At 35.3% G+C, this 25,240-nt stretch overlaps 1 protein-coding gene across 3 annotated transcripts in view; it reads right to left on the reverse strand.

The window, feature by feature from the left end:
* CCDC178 (coiled-coil domain containing 178) overlaps nucleotides 1-25,240 on the reverse strand; it is a 523,876-nt gene that overhangs the window by 367,840 nt on the left and 130,796 nt on the right. For all 3 annotated transcript variants that reach the window (XM_025365268.1, XM_025365270.1, XM_025365269.1), the window contains exon 12: nucleotides 16,145-16,298. In XM_025365268.1, coding sequence (XP_025221053.1) covers nucleotides 16,145-16,298 — 154 coding nt within the window. The remainder of the gene's footprint in view (nucleotides 1-16,144; nucleotides 16,299-25,240) is intronic.

Raw genomic sequence — 25,240 nt, forward strand, 5'->3', positions numbered from 1 at the left:
TTATGGGGAATCAGAAATGAGAAGACAGTAGGAGATAAGGTTAATTACTAAATCTGTAGATCTATTTATTTTACACCATTTATCTCAGTGAATATGTTACTTAATAACATTTAAGAAGAATTTAAGAAAGGCAACACTTACCTTCATAATCCCATTTGTATAAATTGGCTGAAACATTCGTTCACAACATATAAATTACTGCTAATAGTTGTGAATAAAAATAATGAAAACATCCGGGTGGGAAAAACTGTTCAGCACAACTCTATCTCTGAGGAAAGAGACTGTGCAACATTTAAAACAACTGGTAATTTAGTAATATTAGAAATTCACAGAGTAATGCTTTAAATGTGGTATATAGTTTTTTTCTTTTTTTTTTTTTTCAGACAGAGTCTTGCTCTGTCATCCAGGCTAAAGTGCAGTGGTGCAATCTCCTCGGCTCACTGGAAGCTCCGCCTCCCCAGTTCATGCCATTCTCTCACCTCAGCCTTCAATGTGGTATATTCTTAATATATGCAACTTGAATGGAAGATTAAACACAGAAATACTAACAAAAACTAAGTTATTAAATGATAAAATAATTTATCATTCATATAAATGATAAACTATGCTGTTTAGATGAATTTGAAGGCCTTTATGTATATTCATCTTTAATCAACACTTCAATGCCTAAATTTTTCTTTCAGATGCCTAAAAACTCAAATTAACAAATATCCGTTTTTTTAGTCCAGAAAATAGAATATCAAAAAGAAGTAACAAATAGGTCACAACTAGAACATGGAGGAGAAATTTTGAGTCCGAGTCTCTGTGCTAGCCTCTGACTAACATTCTAACTAACTGCTTTTAAAATGTTTAGCCCCATTAGTCATCAGAGAAATGCAAATTTGAAAGCAGAGTCCTCCAAAAGGACTACAACTAAAAATAAATACTGGCCAGGTGCTGCGACACACTTCTGAAATCCCAGCTCTTTGGGAGAGCTAGGCAGGAGGATTACTTCAGGCCAAGAGTTTAAGACCAGCCTGGGCAACATAGCAAGATCCCATCTCTATTAAAAAAAAAAAAAAAAAAAAGCCAGGTGTACACTTGTAGTTCCAGCTACTTGGGAGGCTAAGGTGAAAGGATGGCTTGAGCACAGGAGTTCAAGGTTACAGTGAGGTGTGATTTTGCCACTGTACTGTAAAATGGGCAACAGAGCAAGACCCCGTTTCTAAAGTAAGTAAATAAATAAATAAATGACAATATTAGATGGTACTGTGAATCTGAAGCTGGATCTCTCAGACATGATGTTAGGCATAGAAAAATGCATAATGCTTTGGGAAAACTTTTTGGCATTGTCTACTAAAGCTGAACATGTGTATTCTTTGGCCCAGAAATTCACAAAATAAATGAACGTTTCATTTTAATAAATAAATGCATTTAAGTGCATATTTCAAATGTTGTGGCCTGAAAAGCTGGAAGATTTGAATTGTCATAAACTGAAATAGGGAAGAATGCAGGTTATAGAGTGGTTCCACATCTGAAGTACAATTTTAGGACAGTTAAACTTGAGATACTTGCTAGACATCTAAGTGGAGATTAAGAGTTGGCAGTTAGATATATAAGATTTGTTATAAAAGACCAAGCACTGGGGTTCTCAAATTTTGGGAGTTTGAGGAGATATAAAGAAACCAGTAGAGGGAACTGAGAAGAAGAATCCAGAAAAGTAGCAAAAACCATGAAGAATGTGTTCTGGAAGCCAAAAGAAAAAAATTTCCAAGGCTAAGGGTATAATCAACTTGGTTAAGTGGTGTGTGTAAGTTAATTAAGATGAGGACAAAAGAATAATGATTAGATTTAGCAAAATGGAAATCACTAGTGACCTAAGGTTTAATGGCGATGGTAAAAAGAAAATTGGGGTGTGTTTAAGAAAGGATGAGAGATATAATGGTCAAGTAAGATTTATTCTAACAATTCAAGGTTCAAATTAGAAAATCCATTAATTTAATTTACTGTATTATAGATAATGAGAGAAATATTACATGAGCTTCTCCATAGAGGCAGAAAAGATTCTTGAGAAAATTCAATACCCATTCCCAATTTTAAAAACTACTCAATACATTGAAAGTGACAATACTTTACTAACATGATAAAACATATATTGAATCTTAAAGCCAGCATCATATTTAACGGAATAGAAATACTAGTAGCAATCCCATTAAGAGTGTGGCATAGCAAGGATGCCACTTATTTCCACTACTATGTAACATTGTATTAAAAGTATTAACCAATGTAATCAGATAAAAAATAATGATTGAAGGCATAAGAATTAATAAAAAATATCTCTAATTGCAGATGAAATAATAGCATTCCTGGAAAACCCCAGATAAATGATGATGAGTAACATAAATAATTTTTAAAATTAGTAAATTGGTACAACAAGAATTATCATTATTTACTTCGTAAACCAAATATAACCAGTTAGAAGAATTAATAAAAGAGAAATCCTCAACTAGACGTACAAAAAAAAAATTTAAGAATACGCTTTTCAAAATCTTGCAAATTCTATATGAGGAAATCTTTTAAAAATGCTCCTGACACAAAATGTAATTGAACAATTTGAATAGTATCATCTTATTGACTTAAAATAATGCCTGTTTACTATCCCATGTTTCTATAAGTCAGAATGCTGGTGAGCTAGGTCAGGACTCTGCTTAGGGTCTCACAAGCTGTAATGAAGGTTTCAGTTGGCCTGGGCTCTCCTTTAGAGGCTCTGGGGGATAAACCATTTCTAATCTCATTAAGGTTGTAATCTCATTACAGTTCCAGGCAGAATGTATTATCTTTTCACAGTTTCTATGTGGCCCCCTCCCATCTTCAAGTCAGCAATGACTGGCTGAGCGCTTCTCATGCTTTGGAACTCTCTGACTCTACATTTCTCTGACTTGTGCTGCTCTCAGCCAGAAGAAAGTTATGCTTTCAAAGACTCATGTAATTACCATTACAATCCAGGATAATCTCCCAATCTAATGGCACTGATTATAAACACAATTACATCTACAAAATCCTTCTGCCCATATAACCTTGCATATTTACAAGCATGACATGAAGGGCACAAATTATGAGGGCCCAGATTCTGCATACCACACTGCGCTCCCTGGGTCCAGGATCCACATCCCACCCATACGCAAAATACATTCACCTCCTCTGAGGGTGCCCACAAATCTCCAACCAAAGCACAAACTTGCATCTAAATGTTATTATCTCTAATGTCCAAAATCTCATCATCTAATCGAGTACAGATGAAACTATATAGGTTTGATATATCCTGGGGTGAAATGTCTTTGTTTTTTTGGACCTTTGAAACTAAAGAAAGAAATTATGACTTTACAATGATCCTAAAATATATACATATATATACACACACACATATATATACACATATGTGTGTATATATATATTTATTTCATAAGAAAGAAGCCAAATCCATCATTTTTTTAAAAGATAATCACTTCTCTATTTTTGGCTACACTAAAGTAGTTGAGAAGTAACACCCTTAAATTTCCTTGATGCCCTCTTGTTTAAGAAGCCTATAAATCCACCCTTCTAAAAGTAACTTCAATTAAAATTGATTGAATAATATTTTTATATTATGCCTAAACATAAAACTAAAATTTTAGCATTTATATACAGAGTATAGGCTTTATTGTGTCAAATACAAAATCAACACAGCAGCTAGAAAGTGACTGAATTTACCAACCTTGTAGCATTTTATCCTTTAGAGAATATTACTATTAGCAACCAGTACTGACAGTATTTAATACACAGAAATTACCTCTAAATGCAGACTGTGAAGTACAAGAAATCTGCTGGACAATATGGAAAGATAATCTATATAAAATTAAAATGGATAGATTCATCTAAGAGTTAATCATATGGCATCAAATATATACAAAATTACAGTGATTTTAAATATGTGCTATTTATTGCAATGAGAGTAAGTTTTCTTAGCTCTCCATTTCACTGAAATCAATTACAAAACTTCCAAAATCTATCTCTTTTACAATATAATAATCATTAAAGACAAAAACAATTTTTATCTTAAAAATTAAATAATTTAAATCATAAGGTATATGAAGGAAGGACTAGATTTAAACAATTTAATCACCAAGAGTTATTATGTAGTTTTGGTTATGTTTAAATGTTCAAAACTTATTTTATATTCAAGGAAACAATGCCAATGCCAACATCTAAATTATACAATTAAAGGGTGAATATAGTACAAAATTGTGAACCAGTTGCCATACAAGAGCCAATAGACAATGCGACAAGTCTTATAACCCCACAGAGTTAATGATATGAAATTCAATTCATAAAGATGTCTTCTTAAAAGTGAATTGAAAAAGGGTAAAGTTAAGGTTTTAAGAATTTTGGAAAACGTGAAAATACTGGCAAATTATTTAAGCTTTGGCAGAATGCTAAAATATATCATTTTTACCTGTGCTTCTTGTACTACTGTATAATATAATTCAACTTTCATTATTTGTTATCACAATACCATTTTGCTTAAAATGAATAGTTATGTTCAATTTAAAAGTTTTAGAGATATTTATTACAGCTTCATTTATAATACTTAAAAATTAAAACACACTTAATATCCAATGACAAGGGTTTAAGAAACTCTAAAGAGAGACAGGGCAAGATGGCCAACTAGGTGCAGACAAGTGGAACAGCTCCCATGGAAGGACTGAGACTACTGGCGTGCTTTTAACAGATCTTCAGAGGGAAGACACCGAGAGTGGACACACAAGCTGGGTTGAAGGGGGAGAAAGCTGGGAACCCTGCAAGGGCTATCGCATATGGGGGCTCATTTTTGAACCACAACAGTGCCGGAGGAATGGGTGAGTGGAACTGGCTAGGAGCAACCTGCTCTTGCCACGGGCCTCTGAAACCTCAGCAAGAAGGGACCCCTCGACCACCCTGGACACTTAAGGTGGCAAGGAGAGCCTCCTCGAGAAGTGGTAAGGGCAGCAAGCCAACTGATGTGAAGCCTAGAGGGTTTGGTGCGAGAGCATCTGTAGTGGAGCACAGCTAGGGGTGGCCATGTCTCTAGGCTCAACTTGCTTCTGTAAGAGATTTTAGTCCTAGAGGAACGATGGGACCTGATCTCTGCAAGCTGGTTGTGCACATCAGATGGGACTAGTCTGTCCTGTGCACTCCGTAGTCTGCTGGCCTCTCATGGGTCCCCAGCCTGGCCATACCTGCTTATAGGGCAGTCTCGAGTGGGGCCCACACCATAGCTTCTGCATCGGTAAGCCATACCTAACCAAAGAGAGCTCCAGTAAGATGGCCCCCTGTGGCCACACACCAGCCCACATGCTCTCTCTCCATACTTCAGCTCTCCCTGGGCTCACAGCAACTCACCACATCACTACCCTGGCACATGTCTGCATGGGAGAGTTTTTGCTTTACTTGCCCTGCCAGCACATGGGAGTGCAGCTGGAACCTCAACATCCCTGATGATGGCCATTTCCGAGAGCCTCGGAGGACCCAGAGCCAGCAAGCCCTGCCCCCACCAGTGCCTCGCCCTTGTGCTAATACTGTGCAGAGAACAGGGGATCCTCTCACACCCTGAGTGATCACTCCTGCTTGCAGGGCACAGAGAAGGCACCCAGACCTGCCCGGACCGGCACTCTGGCCCCAAGACGACACCACCTCCAATGCAACCACACACAGAGTCTCCAGCAGGGGCCTCCTTCCCCCACCCCCGGAGAAGCTGCATTGCCTCTGCCTCTGTGGTGAAAGCTGGCAGGGAGACAGACACCCCTGCACCCACAGGCACTCTGCTGCAGCTGCTGCACCTCAGCTTCCCCAGCGCAGGCCAAACCTCAAGGAGCCAAGAGCAAAGTCAGGGCCCAATACAAGTCCTCCCAAGTCAGAGCATACAGTCTAGGAGATGGGAGATGAACACTGGCCCCCTTAAATCTCCCAGAAGTCAGTCGGCTGAATCCACATTATATCACAATTAAACACCCAAGGTTATCAACAGGATTTTAAAAAAACAAAAACCAAAAAAACAAAAAACAAATCCGAAGGTAACCAACCTCAAAGACTGAAGGTAGATAAGCCCACAAAGATGAGAAAGAACCATCACAAGAATGCTGAAAACCCAAAAAGCCAGAGTGCCTTCTTTTCTCCAAGTACCACGTTACCTTTCCAGCAAGGCGTCGGAACTGGGCTAAGATACTTGAAATGACAGAAATAGAATTCAGAATATGGATAGGAATGAAGATCACTGAGCTACAAAAGTACATGGAAACCCAATGCAAGGATGCTAAAAATCATGATAAAATTATTCAGGAAATGACAGACAAAATAGCTAGTATAGAAAAAAACTGGCTAGCCGTATGCACAAGATTGAAATTGGACCCCTTCCTTACACCACAAACAAAAATTAAATCAAGATGGATTAGAGACTTAAATGTAAAACCCAAAACTACAAAAACCTTGGAAGACAACCTAGGCGACACCACTCAGGACAGAGGCACAGGCAGATTTCATGACCAAGATGCCAAAAGCAATTGCCACAAAACTAAAAATTGACAAATGGAACCTAATTAAACTAAACAGTTTCTGCACAGCAAGAGAAAGTATCAACGGAGTAAACAGACAACCTACAGAATGGGAGAAAATTTTTGCAAATTATGTATCTAGCAAAGGTCTAATATCTAGCATTTACAAGGAACTTAAATTTACAAGAGAAAACCAAGTAACCACATTAAAAAGTGGGCAAAGGACATGAGCAGACACTTTTTAAAAGACTTACATGTGGCCAAGCATATGAAAAAAAGCTCCACATCACTGATCATTAGAAAAATGCAAACAAAACCACAATGAAATATTATCTCACACGAGACAGAATGGCTGTTACTAAAAAGCCAAAAAAAATAACAGATGCTGGGGAGATTGTGGAGAAAAAGGAATGCTTATACCCTGTTGGTGTGATTGTAAATTAGTTCATCGTTGTGTATGACAGTGTGGTGATTCCACAAAGACCTAAAGGAAGCATTCAATCTGGCAGTCCCATTACTGGGTCCATACCCAAAGGAATATAAATCATTCTGTTAAAATACACATGTGTATATATGTTCATTGCAGCACTATTCACAATAGCAAAGACTTGGAATCAAACCTAAATGCCTATTAATGATAGACCTGACAAAGAAAATGTGGTACATATATACCATGAAATACCATGTAGTCATAAAAAGAGCAAGATTATGTACTTTGCAGGGACATGGTGGAAGCTGGAGGCCATTATCCTTTGCAAACTAACACAGGAACAGAAAACCAAATGCCACATGTTCTCATTTATAAGTGGGAGCTAAATGATGAGAATACATGGATACATAGAGGGTAACAACACACATTGAGGCCTGTGAGAGAGTGGAGGGTGGGAGGAGGGAGAGGATCAGAAAAAATAACTAATGGGTCCTAGGCTTAGTACCTGGGTGACAAAATAACCTGTACAACAAACCCCCATGACATAAGGTTACCTGTGTAACAAACCTGCACATGTATCCCTGAACTTAAAAGTTAAAAAAGAGACTCTAAAGCCTTTAAAATTAATTGTAAAATATAATATTGAAATAAGTTTTTAAGTCATGAAAGAAGAAATATGCCATCAATTACTGTATGCATATAATATCATTATTTTTATATATTATAAGGCCTGTGTGTTTCTATACAAAAAAAAATTAACAGTGACTACATCTGGATGGCGATATCATAGATCAATATTTTCTATTCGCTTGAGTATATTCTAAACTTTGAGGAATCAGCATTAAGTATTTATGCCTTTCAAAACATGCCTTAAAATAACTTTATGTCATAGTTTCTATAATGAATCCCATCAGATTTTCTGAGGGTTGTAAGGAAGAAAACAGGATTCATTAATAGCAATTGAAGCAGAGTTTGTAGGGCAGATCCTGACTGGAATAATCTTATGTGAGAATGCAAGGAGAGAAATTGAAGACAGAAATGACTTTCAAAGAATTTTCCACAAAGAATATCAGGAAATGCAACTGTACTGTAGCTGTTGGGGAAAGAATGAATGCACACACACACACACACACCCCCCCATTAAACATGAAAAACAGGGAAGTGAAAAGTAAAAAGTAAAAGAATAAGCCCAAAGAAAAAAGGAAGAAATTGTAACTATAAAAGTACATATTAACACATTAAAAGTTTGAAAATTCTAAAATTATTGAATCTAAAAATCCTTTCTTTTTAAATACATTATTAAAAATTTTTAAATCTAATTTAAAAAGCGAAAATACATATACAATTAGAAACAACATAACAGCAAAACTGGAAGCAAGCATTCCATGTCATGCTATGGTAATATATTTGGAAATCTTCATCCATTTAGATTATTTCCTGGGCCATTAAAAATTCAACATTAACCTCAAGAAGAAATACATAGCCTGATAGGACAATTATGTTATTAAATAAAACAGTGGCCCATGAAAAAGAAAATAATAATTCAAACAATGGAAAAAAATCACCAAGGTGTTCTATCAAATCTTCAAGAGAAAGTTATTTAAATATGTATTAATTATTTAGGTAATAAGAATGGAAGAAAGGTTTCAAAATTCATTTTATAAAGCTGGCATAATCCTGATAAGAGCATCTATCAAATATAGCACAAATTAAGAACACCGGAATACAGACTCACTTATGAATATGGATGCAAAATCTTAAATAAAATCCTTGCAAATCAAACTCAGCAGTAAATTAAAAGAACAATAAACCATAACCAAGCAGAGTTCATCTAATGAATTTAAAAATGGTTAAATATTAATATAATACATCATCTCAATAGGTCAAATGAGAAACTAAAATCATCTTCACAGCATTTTCTATAAATGAACATCTATTCCTATGTACTGCTTTTATATTCAGAGTATATTTTTAAAATCTTTAGCATGGCCATTAGTATATATTTGAAATCAGCATTTAGATAACATTAAGCACTTCTTTAAAATAAAAGATAGTAAAAGTCAATTTCACAGACATCATTTAATATTTTATATATGTGCCACACAAAATACACACATAAAAAGTGTTGACATCCTATTATTTTAAAAATTAGCAATGTGGATTTTTCTTTATTTTATTTTTTATTTTTTATTTTCATTATACTTTAAGTTCTAGGGTACATGTGCACAATGTGCAGGTTTGTTACATATGTATATATGTGCCATGTTGCTATGCTGTACCCATTAACTCGTCATTTACATTAGGTATATCTCCTAATGCTATCCCTCTCCCCTCCCCCTTCCCCCACCCCACAACAGGCCCTGGTGTGTGATGTTCCCCTTCGTAGTCCAAGTGTTCTCATTGTTCAATTCCCACCTATGAGTGAGAACATGCAGTGTTTGGTTTTCTGTTCTTGCGATAGTTTGCTGAGAATGATGGATTCCAGCTGTATCCATGTCCCTACAAAGGACACAAACGCATCCTTTTTTATGGCTGCATAGTATTCCATGGTGTATATGTACCACATTTTCTTAATCCAGTCTGTCATTGATGGACATTTGGGTTGGTTCCAAGTCTTTGCTATTGTGAATAGTGCCGCGATAAACATACATGTGCATATCCTTATAGCAGCATGATTTATAATCCTTTGTGGAAGACAGTGTAGCAATTCCTCAAGGATCTAGAACTAGAAATACTATTTTTTTTTTTAACCTCCTGAGTAGCTGGGAATACAGGTGTGCACCACCATGCCAGGCTAATTTTTATATATTGTAGTAGGGATGGGGTTTCACGATATTGGCCAGGCCAGTCTCGAACTCCTGACCTGGTGATCCGCCTGCCTCAGCCTCCTAAAGTGCTAGGATTACAGGCATGAGCCACCATGCCTGGCCAGCAATGTGTAGTTTTCTAAATTTTATCCTATTTTATCTACAAAACACATATATGAATATTGTGTAATGAAACACAACTGTTTTCGTAGTCCAAAAATTGGGGTTGTAGGTTGACTCTGCCACTTAATAGCTTTGTGTCTGTTAGAAAATCACTCAATCACTCAGCCTCTCTAGGCTGCCTTCCTATTTGATAAATTGTTATTATTAGAAATAACTATCGTTTCATCTATTTTTGAGAAGGAATTTGCTTAATTTGAAAATTCTCAAGGCAAATGTATGAATCAAAAGGCATAGTTGAATGGGTATTTTGTAGTGTTTAGATCCATACAATATAATATATAGGCTAATATATGAAGTTAATGTAAATTAGCTTTCTATGAACAAAAACAATATTCAAAAATTATGAAAATACCAACTAATATACAGAAGGAATCCACTTATATGCAACATTTATATGAAAACTAAGTTACTAAAAAATAATTTTGTGTGTCTATGTGATTGTCAATAAAATATAAAATTCATAAATATTTCTAAATCCCTAAAAGTCACTTTTTATTATCAATTGATAAAATCAGAAATAAAAGCCTTTTTATAGTACAAGAAACTAAAAGTTGCAGATCATGAAATTATTTTCTTAAAAAACAATTCTGAACCTTGGGAGTAGACTGTAAAGTAAACATGGGAAAGGGATTTATAGAAAATTCTTTATTTTACATTCAAAAAGGATTTTATCTCAACATTATTTTAATGCACTTAGCCAATTTCAAGATGTTTTCTGGCTAACAAAAGCCATTGTTTTTAGAAATAAAAAGGAAATAAAGTGTTTTCAAAGATCCAATGACACAAATTAGAGAAAAGTGTATGTTAATGACTCTGTCTCCACCAAAAATACAAAAAATTAGTTGGGTATGGTGGCTGACACCTGTAGTTCCAGCTACTCAGGAGGTTGCGGCAGGAGAATCACTTACCTCAGGCAGCGGAGGCTGAAGTGAGCCCAGATCATGCCCCTGCATTCCAGCCTGGGCAACAGAGACAGACTCTGTCTTTGAATGAATGAATGAATGAATGAATGAATGAATGAATAAATAAATAAATAAATAACATTGTGTTATAACATCAAATTGAGGAGGGCCAGCGTTGTCATTTTAGAGATGATCAAAGAAATAAAAAACTGATTGTAGGTTTACTGGATAAATATTCCCTTTTTGAAAATTTTATTCATGTTGATATTTTTATAGATGTAGACAAATTTCAGCATGATTATTAAACTGAGGTAACAACTATTTGTCAATAGTATGTAATATTTTTAAAACTTTTATTGATTATGCTATACTTCCTTGGTGCTTTTATAGTAATCCCTGGGAAAGCTACAGGCATTGTTTTAAATTATCGAAGATTCTGTGAATGGCTACTCTCTACACTCCAGGTCACCAAGTTCTTTATAGGCTCACAAGGTGTAGGATTTCCCCCCACCCTCCTATTTACCTTTACTTCCCTCCCTCCCTCCTCCCCTCCCCTCCCCCCTTCCTTCGTTTTCTTCCCTCTCCCTCCTTCCCTTTCTTCCTTCCATTTATTCCTTGATTCACTCACTTATTCAACAAACATTTATTGTCTAATATGGGAAAGGCATTAGACAAATTACACAGAGACAAAGAAAGAGCCACAATGCATCTCCTGCCCTTAAAAACCTTACAGTCTAAGAAGTAGACAACTAATCATTAATTTCAACTGAGTGTTATAAGTGCCAGCATAGGGGTAAACGCAGAATGTAGTTAGAGTTCAAAGCAGAAGGAAAAAAGTTAAGAGATGGTTTCACCAAGGATTTTCTTCCTTCCAAGTTGAGATTTAAAACAAGAGAATTCAGCTACACAATGATAGGATTGAGAGAATGAACAGAGTCAAACAGACATTATATTTTGAGGGAAGAGTATTTATAAAGAGCTGGAAGAATGAAAATATGTGGCACATTCTGTTGTCCTGAGGTTGTTTCAGGTGGTTAGAGTATAGAGTCAGAGGGAAAGTGGGAGCAAGAAAGAGGCTGGAGACAGAAACAAGGGCAAATGTAGAGAAACTTGTACTACTATCTATTTAAGATCAGGTTCTTCCTTCTCATTGATGCCATTTCCTCCTCCTCTAGTATTTCAGCCCAGTGTTTTTTCTTTAGTGGGTTGGTTCTTTTGTTTGTTTTTGTTTTTGGTTTTGTTTAGTGTTTTCACCCTTGTCTATTTCTGGATCCTTCTCTCTTGTCTATGTAGCAGTGTAAGTCATTCTCATATGAATTCAGGTTAATATTCTCCACACTGCATGAATGAGAACAAAATTAAGACATTATAAATGAAAATAAAACTTAAAAAATTTTTGAGAATCTCAAATCTTGAATCTTATTTGCAAGAGGTAGAGTTTAAAAATAATAATAATAAAAATGGCTGGGCAGGATGGCTCATGCGTGTAATCCCAGCGCTTTGGAAGGCCGAGGTGGGTAGATCACCTGAGGTCAGGAGTTTGAGACCAGCCTGGCCAACATGGTGAAACCCCATCTCTACTAAAAATACAAAAATTAGCCGGGCATGATGGCACACACCTGTAATCCCAGCTACTGGGGAGGCTGAGGTTGGAGAATCACTTGAACCCGTGAGACAGAGGTTGCAGCAAGCTGAGATCGTATCACCACACTCCAGTCCTGGTGACAGTATGAGACTACTATCCCAAGAAATAAAAAAAACTAACAACAACAAAACTTTTTTTAAAAAAGATAAAAGGAATTTTAATTAGGAAAGTCTAACACACAGATAGAGTTGTGTGCAAAATATTAACCTGGGAATAAATATAAATAAACATTTATTGTGTAAATTAATAAATTATCTTGATAAGAAAATTAATAAAATGATGGACAATTGAATATATGTCAGGAGAGGATCACAAAATCCCTAAACTGTTCAGAAAGAAGTTAAAGATATTGAGTATGCTTAACATCTGTCAAGTGAAATATGCATTCCACAAACTTTATCAATAATTCATAACTTCAAACCTTGCAAATAAAAGCATAATAAAAAAGCTCAACTCTAATCATTCTAAACTTATGGCTTCAAAATTCATGAAGCAAAAATTAGGAAAAATGAGAAAAGTAACCTATCTCCCTGAGATATTTTAATTCATCTCTCACAGTAATTGATAGAAGTGTCAGAAAATAAACCAGAAATATAAAAGATTTAAATAACACAACTAACACAAATGGCTAAATCAATCTACTTAGAATTGTATCCCCAAATCAGAGAAAACATTTTTGTCAAATGAAATATTTATGCAAATTACCCATATATTAGAACATGAATTAAACCATAATAAATTTTAAATTATTTCTATCATATAGACCAATTTTATAAACATATCAGGATCACATTACAAATCAATTTTAAAAAATAACTTTAACATTAGATGAAGATGGAAGGGTTAATTTGTCTCATCACTGTCTGATTTTGCAAAGACACAGTTTTCCTTTTGGAAAGTTCCAAGAACATTGATTAAGGTTCAGTTTGGGAAAACAACTCAAATAAACAGAGATAGGTCATGGGTATGTTTAGAAGTCCCTATCATAAAGACTAGAGTTCTTACTCAATTATTCCATAAGTGGATACAGTTTTAATCATAATTCCAACAAAAATTTTTAAAGAAATGAACCGGATAATCCTGAAACCTATATGGAAGAGCAAGAATCAAGAAAAGCCTAGAACTCAAAAGAAAATATAAGATCAGAGGATTCACTATCACAGATAATTAACACCCATTATGGAATTTTAGTGATGCTGACAGGGAGTGTTCAGGTGAAGATGGTCAAATAGATCAAAGTAAAAAATGAATGGTAAAAGATCCACACAAACATAAAAACCTAATGTGGGAGAGAGATAGCACTGATTACAGATATATAAACAAAACCCATCAGAAGATTGCATTGTAACAATTTGTTTTATATATTATACAAAAAATAACTGGAACCTCACTTCACATTACACCCATACATGAATTTCATATTAATTATGCATCACATCTGGCAAGTGAAATATGCATTCCAAAAATTGTAGAAATAGCTTTTTAATTCCAAATTTGTAAATAGAAGGCAGAGTGAGAAAAATAAGCCTCAATTTTAAACATTCTAAACATAGTTTCATCTAAAACTATCACATAAACATTAAAAGCAGAATTCAGAAACATTGAGAATGAAATAACAGAAAATATTTTTATAATCTCAGGAGTGGGACAATTTCTTAAACAAGTTCACAAAAGGAAAAAGCACAAAGGAATGTATTTATACCTGATACTACATTAAACTGAGATGTCTTTTCATCAGAAGTTACCATAAAGAAATGAAAAAAGTTTGGGTAAATATATTTTTAACATTTGTAACTAGAAAATATTTAGTATCCACAATATATAAATTCTTACAAATCAGTGAGATGACACTCAGTATATAGCAGGAAAATCATGAGCAGGTTGTCACAGAAAAGGAAATACAAATCACCCCGCAAAAATCATTAAAAATGTTCAGTTCCATTAATAACTAATAACAAACCATAATGAGGTGCAATTAAAAAGCCTTATTGTAGAGAAGAATGTCTTTAACTCCAGGTTGGAATGCAAACTGGCATAATAATTTATATATTATTTCCTTTTACTATACTATTATTTATTTTATCTATTATGTTCTTATACAACAGTGAATGAGATATGGCAGGAAAAGAAAGCTTCATCTTCAGAAAAGATGAGTCATAATGAAAGGTCAGATGCTTCCAAGCAGGAGCACACCACTGCTGGTTTTAGAGAAGAAGAGAACAAATAGCTAGGGAATGCAGGCAGCCTCTGAAAACTGAGTGTGATCTCAGGCTGACAGCTGCCAAGGAAACAAAGGCTTCAGTTCTCAAACCATAAGAATTAAATCATGTCAAAACTGAACACCCCAGTTAGAATGGGTAGTATCAAAAAGACAAAAAATAACGAATGCTGTTGAAGATGCAGAGAAAAGGTACTCTTAAACGTTGTTGGTGGGACTATAAATGAATACAGCCACTGTGGAGTGGAGATCACAGCAGTATGGAGATTCTTCAAAAAAAAAAAAAAAAACCCACTAAAAAAAGAATTACATATGATCCAACAATCCCACTGCTGGTTATATATCCAAAGAAAAAGGAATCAGTATGTCCAAGAGATATCTACACCTTTGCATTTATTGCAGCACTATTCACAAAACCTAAGATATGAAATCAACCTGCTTCCATCAACGGATGAGTAGATAAGAAAATGTGATACACAATGGAATACTATTTGGCAATAAAAAGGAACGAATTCCTGTTATTTGCAGCAACATGGATGGAACAGGAGGGCATTATGTCAAGTGAAATAAGCCTAGCACAGAAAAATGAATACCGTACGTTCTCCTTCATACATGGAAGCTAAACAGGTTGATCTCACAGAAGCAGAGAGTAGAGTAGTGATAACTAGAGACTAGGAAGTGTAGGGGGTAGGGGGCATAGACAGAGGTTGGATAAGAGATAAAAAATTATAGCTTAATAAGACAAGTAAGTTTTAGTGTTCTTCAGCACTGTAGAGTGACTCTAGTTAATAATTCATTCTATATTTTCAATGAGGATTTTCAAAATCCTGGAAGAGGGCGATTTTGAATGTTACCAACACAAAGAAATGCTGAATGTTACCTAATTTGATCATTACGGATTGTATACAGGTATCAAAATATCACATTAGACCTCTTATAAAAATATACAATTATTATGTGTCAATTAAAACAAAAACTGAGTAAGTTTTTGTTTGAAGTTTTTCTTCAGTTTTTATTTTAATTGACACATAATAATTGGACATCTTTATAGGGGTCTATTCTGATATTTTGATACCTGTATACTAAAAATAGTGTTATCCTGGAGTCTCCAGATAGAAATGCCAGGCTACTGATACCCTGATTTTAGTCTTGCCAGTCCTAGGGCAGAGCAACCACTTGAGCCATGCTGTGCCCAGACTTCTGACTTAGGAAAAGGTTGAGATAATAAATGAGTGCTGTTTCAAGATGCTAAATTTGTGGTAATTTGTTAGGTAGCAATAGAAAACTAATATAGGCAAATTGGCTAAATATTTTAAAAATTGGCCAATTGCTATTTAATTATTGACAAAAAGTTTGCTATTTATAACTCAAAACAAAAATCAGTATTTTTTATTTTTAAATATGAAAAACTCACCGTTTTTGAAAGAGAATGTAATTCATTTTTTGATGACTTTGTTTCCCTTATTGCTTCAGTCACTTCCTCTTCCTTCTCCTCAATATTAGTATTAACATTTACCACTGATGAAGAGTAATGATCATATAGACTGGTAAGTTGATACATCTCTCTCCTAGGTAGAAAAAAATATATTTTAAATTATACTTAGGCCAGGCTTGGTGGCTCATGCCTGTAATCCCAACACTTTGGGAGGCCAAGGTAGCAGATTACTTGAGTCCAGGAGTTCAAGACCAGCTTGGGCAACATGGAGAGACAATGTCTTTACAAAAAAAAAATGGAAAATTAGCCAAGCATGGTGGCACATGCCTGTAGCCCCATCTACTGAGGAGGCGGAGGTGGGAGGATTGATTGAGCCCAGTAATTTGAGGGTGTAGTGAGCTGTGATTGATTCACTGTACTCCAGCCTGGGTGACAGAGATCCTATCTCAAAATAAATAAATAAATAAATAAATAATACTTAAATTAGCTTTAACAGTATGAATCAATGGAAATCCATCCCAAAGTAACTTGACAATTTCTAAACAATACTACTTAGATGTTAAGTAAATAGTGAGGGAAAAAAGTCATCAATAGTATTGTTTCCAAGGGAAAACATAATTGAGAGAAAAATCAATTATAAATTCTTTCAAATAAACTGTCTTTGAATCTGATTTCAGGTAAGAGATTTACACACTTTTAATTCAGAAGCTGGGTAATACAGGGATGGAAAGGTAAGAAAAAAAGAAGAGGAGGCAGAATTGAAAAGACCAAGCAGTTATAGCTTTCACAGCCTTAGAGGTAAAATAAAGGAAATTGTAGCTTAGGAAAACACAGGACTTTTTAAAAAGAAGTAATAGTCAAAGAGTTATTTGTTCCTATATGACCCTCCCAAGAGGACCAGTGCTAGTCTGTGAACCACACAGTCCTTTATCTAATCTAGCAAGTAGAAACCATCTTCCAAATATAAAATTACTTTAGATACTGTTATGGTTGTTTAATGTAGCAAAAAAAAAACAGTGAGAAAATGATAAAATTACCATTTTCATAAAATACCAGCAAATAATATAGATAATTACAACTTTTTTAACACACCTTAAACAAAATAGTAGACTAGGAGATTTATTTGAAACCCATATAAAAGTAAAACTTTATATGTAATAAACTCATACAAGTCAATATGTAATAGAAAAATTATTCAATAGAAAAAGGCACAGAGAATATGAACAATCTCCAATAAATATATGGTGTGCTTATTGAATTGGCCCAGATTCTTATGCACCAACCCTGATTCCAGCAGCATGGTCAAAGGAAACTGAAATCTACAATCTCACTATAGAAATGAAAATTAAAGGAACAAACAAATAGGCAAGAACAAGATTCTTTACATTTCCATGTCTGCAGAGTATAGACTTAACCTGTCAGAATCCTAGAAGCCAGTTAGGCAATGAGAGTTAGGTAGCGTCAACATTCAAAATGTATTAATTTCTTTTGAAATTAATTTTTCTTCTCTCAGTGTTATCTGTTGCCTCCAGTCCAGAGAATACACTATGGATTTTTGCCTGAGTGATGGACAATTGCCTACTGCCATGCAATTTAAGAATTATTATTTTAGTGGTTCACTTATTCCAATTTCTTGATGAAGTTGATGCCACTAACTCCTCAGACTTTTGAGGATTTTCCAGGAAAGCAGTTTATACTATGCTTGTCTCCACTGTTATTTTAAATTTCATCATTGTTATATCAGCTAAATCCAAATAAATTTAGAAGAATAAAAGGGAAGAATCACTCTACCAGTTGTTAAGAATTACTATGCAAACTCTGAAATCAAGAAAGTGTGATATTGGCAGAGGGATAGCCAAATAGATAAATGGAATGGTCATAGACAACTCAGAAATAGAGCTACACAAACATGCCTGATTTTTGACAAAGTTACAAAATCAATTTAATGAAAGTAATTTAACATATGGTGATGGAATAATTACATATTCATTGGCAAAAAAAGTGAAGCTCAAGCTAAATCTCACATTTTACACACAATCTAACTAAAAATGGCTTATATATCTAAATATAAATTGTAAACCTATAATATTTTTAGAAAACAAACTTCTTTATTACACGATTAGGGCAAGATTTCTTGTGTGTGATACCAAGTACATGATGAATAAAAGAAGAAAGTGATAAGTAGAATTTTAGAAAAATTAAGAACTTCTGCATTATAAAACACCCTCAAAGACAAAAAGACAAGACTTTACTAAAACATAGAATATATTTGCATATAACATATCCGATTAAAAGTCTTGCATTTTCAAAATTAAAGAATTCCGTACACACAACCATAAGAAAACGAACATTACAATGAGGAAATGGCAAAATATTTGAACAGACACTGTATGAAAAAGAGACTTCAATAACAATTGAGCACACGAAAAGATGTACATCACAATTTGCCACTAGGGAAATGCAAATTAAAATCATAATGATATATCACTACAAACTTACTAGTCTAGGTTGAATTTTTTTAAAAAAAAATTAGTGTTCTCTTGTAGAGAAATGGATCTCTCATACATTGCTGGCATTCAGATAAAGTGGTACAGCCATTCTGGAAGACCAGTTTGGCAGTTTTTTAGAAAATTAAATTTACACTTAACATACATCCCAAAAATCACACTTTTTGATATTTATCCAAGAGAAATGAAAAATTTATGTTCACACAAAAACTTCCACATTGATATCCATGGCAACTTTATTCAAAGTAGCAAATAACTGGGAGCAAACTAAATGTCCCTCAAAGGGCAGATGGTTTCAAGCTGTGGTACATCCATACAATGGAATTTCATTCAGTAATAAAAAAGGAATGAACTCTTAGTACCTTCAACAACCCAGACTGATCTCAAATGCGTTATGTCTAATAAAAAAAGCCCAAATCAAAAGTTAATTAAATATTATAGGGTTTCATTTATATAGCACTCTTAAAATGGCAAGACTAGAGATAGAGAAAATAATAGTGGTTGTCAGGAGACAGAGAAAGGACAGTTGGTACGAATAAAAACGGTAGCATAGGAAATGAAACTAGTCTGTATTCTGATTGTAGTGGTAGTTACTGAATCTATACGAGATAAAATGGCAAATAACAATAAACACACACATACATACATACATGAAAATATGTAAAAAATCATGAAATGATTAGGCTTATCTCAATTTCCTGGTTTTAATACTGACAATAAGTGCAGTATATACAATACAAGATACTCCCATTGGAAGAAGCTGGAAGAAGGGTACACAAGACTCTGTGTCTAAACTCCTAAGAGTCTACAATTATTTATGAATAAAGATTTAAAAAGCAAAATATTAGATGAAACGACCTGCATACTTATCAAGACTGAGATAGGACACATAAAAAATCCCACATACTCAAATATGGGAGAGTGAACTCTAGTGGTTCACTTGAAAACCTACAAGGTATCAGTCTAATAAAGAATCATATTTCAGGCTGGGCATGGTGGCTCATGCCTATAATCCTAGCACTTTGAAAGGCCAAGGCAGGTGGATCACCAGAGGTCAGGAGTTTGAGACCAGCCTGGCTCATGGTGAAATTCTGTCTCTGCTAAAAATACAAAACAGCCAAGAGTGGCTCCATGCACCTGTAATCCCAGCTACTCAGGAGGCTGAAACAGGAGAATCACTTGAACCCAGGAGGCAGAGGTTGTAGTGAACCAAGATTGTGCCACTGCACTGCAGCCTGGGTGACAGAGCAAGACTCCATCTCAAAATATAAATAAATAAATAAACAAATAAATAAATTATACAAATACATTGAAATTAAATGACATGTTCCTGAAAGACCAGTGAATGAAGACAAAAATTAAAAATACAATTAAAGAATTAGTTGAAATAAATGAAAATTGAAACTCAATATACCAATTCTATGGGACACATAAAAAGAAGTATTAAGAGGCAAGTTTATAGCAGTAAATGACTACAGTAAAAACTAGAGAGATTTAAAATAACCTGCTGATGCACTGCAAGGACCTAGAAAAGCAAGAACAAACCAAATTACAATAAGTAGAAAGAAAGAAAGAAAGATCAAAAGCAGAAATAAATAAAATCGAGACTAAAAAATACAAGAGATTCACAGAACAAAAAGTTAGCTTTTTAAAAGATAAATGGACAAACCATTAGCTAGATTAACAAAGAAAAAAAGGGAAGACCCAAAAACCAAATCACAAATGAAAAAGGAGTTATCACAATGGGCACCACAGAAAATAAAAGTATAATTAGAGATTACTGTAAGCAATTTACATGCCAATAAAATAAAAAACCTAGAGGAAATTGATAAATTCGTAGATACATACAACCTATTAAGATTGAACCAAGAAGAAATAGAAAGCCTAAACACAGCAATAACAATAAGATTGACTCAGTTACAAAAACTCTTCCCCCAAAAAAATCCAGTATCACTGAATTCTATTGAACCTTTAAAGAAGAAATAACTTCAGCTCTTCTAAAACTATTCCAAAAATTTGAAATGAAAGGAACTCTCCCTAACTCATTCCACAAGACCAGTGTAACCTTGATACCAAAGCTAGACATGGACACAACAACAAAAAACCACTATAAACCAATATCTCTGATGAACACAGATAGAAACATCTTCGACAAAATGCCAGGAAACTGATTCCAACAATATATCAAAATGATAACACACCATGATCAGGTGGGATTTATCCCAGAAAGTCAAGAATGATTCAACATGTATGAATCAATAAATGTGATACATTTCATCAACGCAATAAAGGACAAATGCCATATGATCATCTCAGTAAAGGCAAGTAAAGTATTTGATAAAATTAAATATTTCTTCATAATAAAAAATATTCTTAATAAATTAGGTGTAGGAAAAGGTACCTCAACATAATACAGGGGCCATATATGACAAAACCACAGCTAATATCATACTGAAGAGGGAAAAGTTGAAAGTTTTTTATATAAGAACTAGAACAAGACAAGGATGTCCAGTCTCAGCACTTTCATTCAACGTAATACTGGAAGTCCTAGCCAGAGCAATTAGCCAAGAGAAAGAAATACAGGGCAGCGTCTATTTTGGAAAGAAGGAAGTCTAATTGTCCATCTTTGTAGATAACATAATCTTGTATATAGAAAAACCTGAAGACTCTACCAAAAAAACTCTTAGAACTGATAAATGAATTCAATAAGGTTGCAGGATTCAACATCAACACACAAAACTCAGTAGTGTTTCTATACACTAATAAAGATATAACCAAAAAATAAAAAGGCAATCTCATTTACAATACCTACAAAAAAATAAAATAGGAACATATGTAACCAACAAGGTGAAAGACCTCTACAAGAAAAACCACAAAACCCTAATGAAAGAAACTGAAGAGGCTGCAAAAATGGAGATATCCTAGCTCACAGATTGAAAGAATATTGTCAAAATGACCATACTACCAAAAACAACCTACAGTTTAAATGCAATTCTTATCAGAATACCAATGACATCATTCATAGAAATAAAAAAAGAAAGTTAAAAATTTTATGGAACCACAAAAACCCCAAATAGCCAAAGCAATTTTGGGCAAAAGAACAAAGCTGGAGGTACCACACTACCTGACTACAAAGCTGTTATATCCAAACAGCATGGTGCTGGCAATAAAAATGGATACACAGACCAACTAAACAACATAGAAAACCCAGATATTAATCTACATATCTACAACCAACTGATTTTTGACAAAGACAGAAAGAACATACTTTGGGGAAATGACAGTCTCTTCAAAAAATGGTTCTGAAAAGCTTGATGTCCATATACGGAATAATAAAAAGAGACCCCATCTCTTACCCTCTACACAAATCAAGTCAACACGGATGAAAGACCTAAATGTAAGAACCAAAACTTTAAAACTAGTATAAACACACACACACACTCTATCTCACACACACACACACTCACACACACACACAGGAAATGGTTCAACACATTGTCCTGGAAAAAGTTTTATTAATAAGACCTCAAAATTACAGGCAACAAAAGCATAAATAAACAAATGTGATAATATCAAACTAAAAAGCTTCTGCACAGCAAAGGAAACAAGCAACAGTGTGCAAGTACAATGTACACAATGAGAGAAAATATTTGCAATCTACTAATCAAACTGCAGATTAATATCCAGAATATACAAGGACTTCAAACATCTCAATAGGAAAAAAAAAAGTGGGCAAATAACCTGAACAAATATTTCTCAGAAATGCTTGATATCACTAATCATTAGGGAAATGCAAACAACAATGAGGAATCATATCAGCCAAATTAGAATGGATATTATCAAAAGACAAAAAATAACAAATGCTGTTGATATAGGTTGGATAGTTGTCCTCTCTAAATCTCAGGCTGAGCAGCAATCCCCAAGTCTAAGGTGGGGCATGATGGGAGCTGTTTCGGTCATGCGGATAGATCTCTCATGAATAGATTGGTGCTGTCCTCATGATAGTGAGTTCTCACAAGAAATGGTTGTTTAAAACTGTGTGGCACTTCCTCCCTCTCTCGCTCCCACTCTTGCCATGTGACATGCCTGCTGTCACTTCACTTTCCTCCATGATTGTAACTTTCCTGAGGCCCTCAAAGCTAAGCAAATGTTGCTGCCATGCTTGTATAGCCTGCAGAACTGTGAACCAATTAAGCCTCATTTATTTATAAATTACCCAGTCTTTGGTATTTCTTTATAGCAATACAAAAATGGCTTAATACATAAAATTGGTACCGAGGAATAGGACTTTGCTATAAAGATACTTGAAAGTGTGCAAGTGACTTTGAAACTGAGTAATAGGCAGAGATTGGAGGAGTTTAGAGAGCTCAGAAGAAGACAGGAAGATGAGAGAAGGTTTGGAACTTCTAAGATACTGGTCAAATGGCTGTGACCAAAATACTGATAGAAACGTTGACAGTGAAGGCTAGACTGATGAGGTTTCAGATGTAAATGAGGAAGCTATTGGGAACTGGGGTAAAGATTACCCATGTTACACCTGAGCAAAGAGCTTGACTGCATTGTGTTCATGTTCTCGGGATCTGTGGAAGTTTGAACTTAACAGTAATGACTTACAGTATGTGGCAGAAGAAATTTCTAAGCAGCAGAGTGTTCAAGATGTAGCTTAGCTGCTTCTAATGACCTATTATCATATATGGGAGCAAAGGAATGACTTAAAGTTGAAACTTATATTTAAAAGAGTATAAAAGTCTGGAAAGTTTGCAGACTGGCCATGTGGCAGAGAAAAATTCCAAGCAGGCTGCAGAACCACTACTTGCTATAGAGATTAGTATGACTAAAAGAGAGCAAAGTGCTAATATCCAAAACACTGGGAAAAAGACTTTCAAGGCATTACAGAGATCTTAGAGGCAGCTCTTCCCATTACAGACCCAGTGGCCTAGGAGGAAAGAATTGTTTCAGGGGCCAGGCCTGGGATGCTGCTTCCCTGCTCAGCTTAGGGACACTGCTCCCTGCATCACAGCTGCTCCAGCTACAATTATGGCTCAAAGGACCCCAGGTATGGTTTTGGCTGCCACTCTGGAGGGCACAAGCCATAAGCCTTGGTGGCTTCCACCATGGTGTTAAGCCTGGGGTGCACAGAATGCAAGCATGAAGGAAGGTTGGAGGCTTTTAGCTGCATTTCAGAGGATGTAGGAGAAAGCCTGTGGGCCCAGGCAGAAGCCTGATCCAGGGGCAGGGCCCTTACAGACGACCTCTACTAGGAAAATGCCAAAGGAAAATGTGGGGTTGGAGACCCCACAGAGAATCCCCACTGGGGCACAGTACAGTGGAGCTGTGGGAAGACGGTTTTCACCCTTCAGCCCCCAGAATGGTAGCTCCACTGACAACTTGCACCCTGAATCTGGAATCCCACAGTCACTCAACTCCAACTCATGAGAATAGCTGCACCTTGCGAAGCCACAAGAGTGGAACTGTCAAGGTCTTAAAAACCGACCCCTTCCAGCGTGTCCTCGATGTGGGGCATGGAGTAAAAGGAGATTATTTCAGAGCTTTAAGATTTAGTGACTGCCCTGTTAGGTTTCAGAATTTCATGAGGCCTGTTGCCTCTTTCTTTCGACAAATTTCTCTCTTTTGGAATAGTAATGTTTACTCAATGCCTATACTACCATCACATCTTGGCGGTAAATAACTCGCTTTGATTTTATAGGCTCAAAGTTGGAAGGAGATGAGTCTCAGATGAGACTTAACACTTTGGACTTGATGCTGGAATGAGTTAAGACTTTTTTTATTTTGCCATGTGAGAGGGACATGAGATTTGAGGAACCAAGGGTGGAATGATATAGTTTAAATGTCTGTCCCCTCCAAATCTCATGTTGAAATGTAATCCCCAATGTTGGAGGTGGGACATGCTGGGAGGTGTTTTGGTCATGGGAGTGGATCCTTCATGAATGGCTTGGTGGTGTCCTCAGGATAGTGAGTGAGTTCTCACAAGATCCGGTTGTTTAAAAGTGTATGACACCTCATCCCTCTCTCTCTTGTTCCCATTCTCACCATGTGACAGGCCTGTTCCCACGTCTCCCACTTTGCCTTCCACTATGATTGTCAGCTTCCTGAGGCCCTTACCAGAAACAAAGCAGATGTTGCTACCATGTTTGTACAGTGTGAAGAACCATAAATCAACTAAACCTATTTTCTTTATAAATTACTGAGCCTCAGGTGTTTCTTTATTGCAATGCAAAAACCGCCTAACAAAGCTAGTGAGAATGCAAAATAAATAAATAAATAAAAATAAGGAGCTCTTCTACACTACTGGTGGGAACGTAAACTAGTACAACTGCTATGGATAATAGTATGAAAATTCCACAAAAACTACAAATAGAACTACCATATGATCCAGCAATCTCACTACTGGGCATTTATCCAAAGGAAAGGAAATCAGTATTGAAGAAGTCATCTGCACGCCCATGTTTATCACTATACTATGCACAATAGCCAAGATATGGAAGCAACCTAGGTGTCCAGGTGAATGAACAAAGAAAATGTGGTATGTATACACAGTGTAATACTA

This window comes from Theropithecus gelada, chromosome 18 (assembly GCF_003255815.1).
Source record: "Theropithecus gelada isolate Dixy chromosome 18, Tgel_1.0, whole genome shotgun sequence".
Classification (NCBI taxonomy): Eukaryota; Metazoa; Chordata; class Mammalia; order Primates; family Cercopithecidae; genus Theropithecus; species Theropithecus gelada.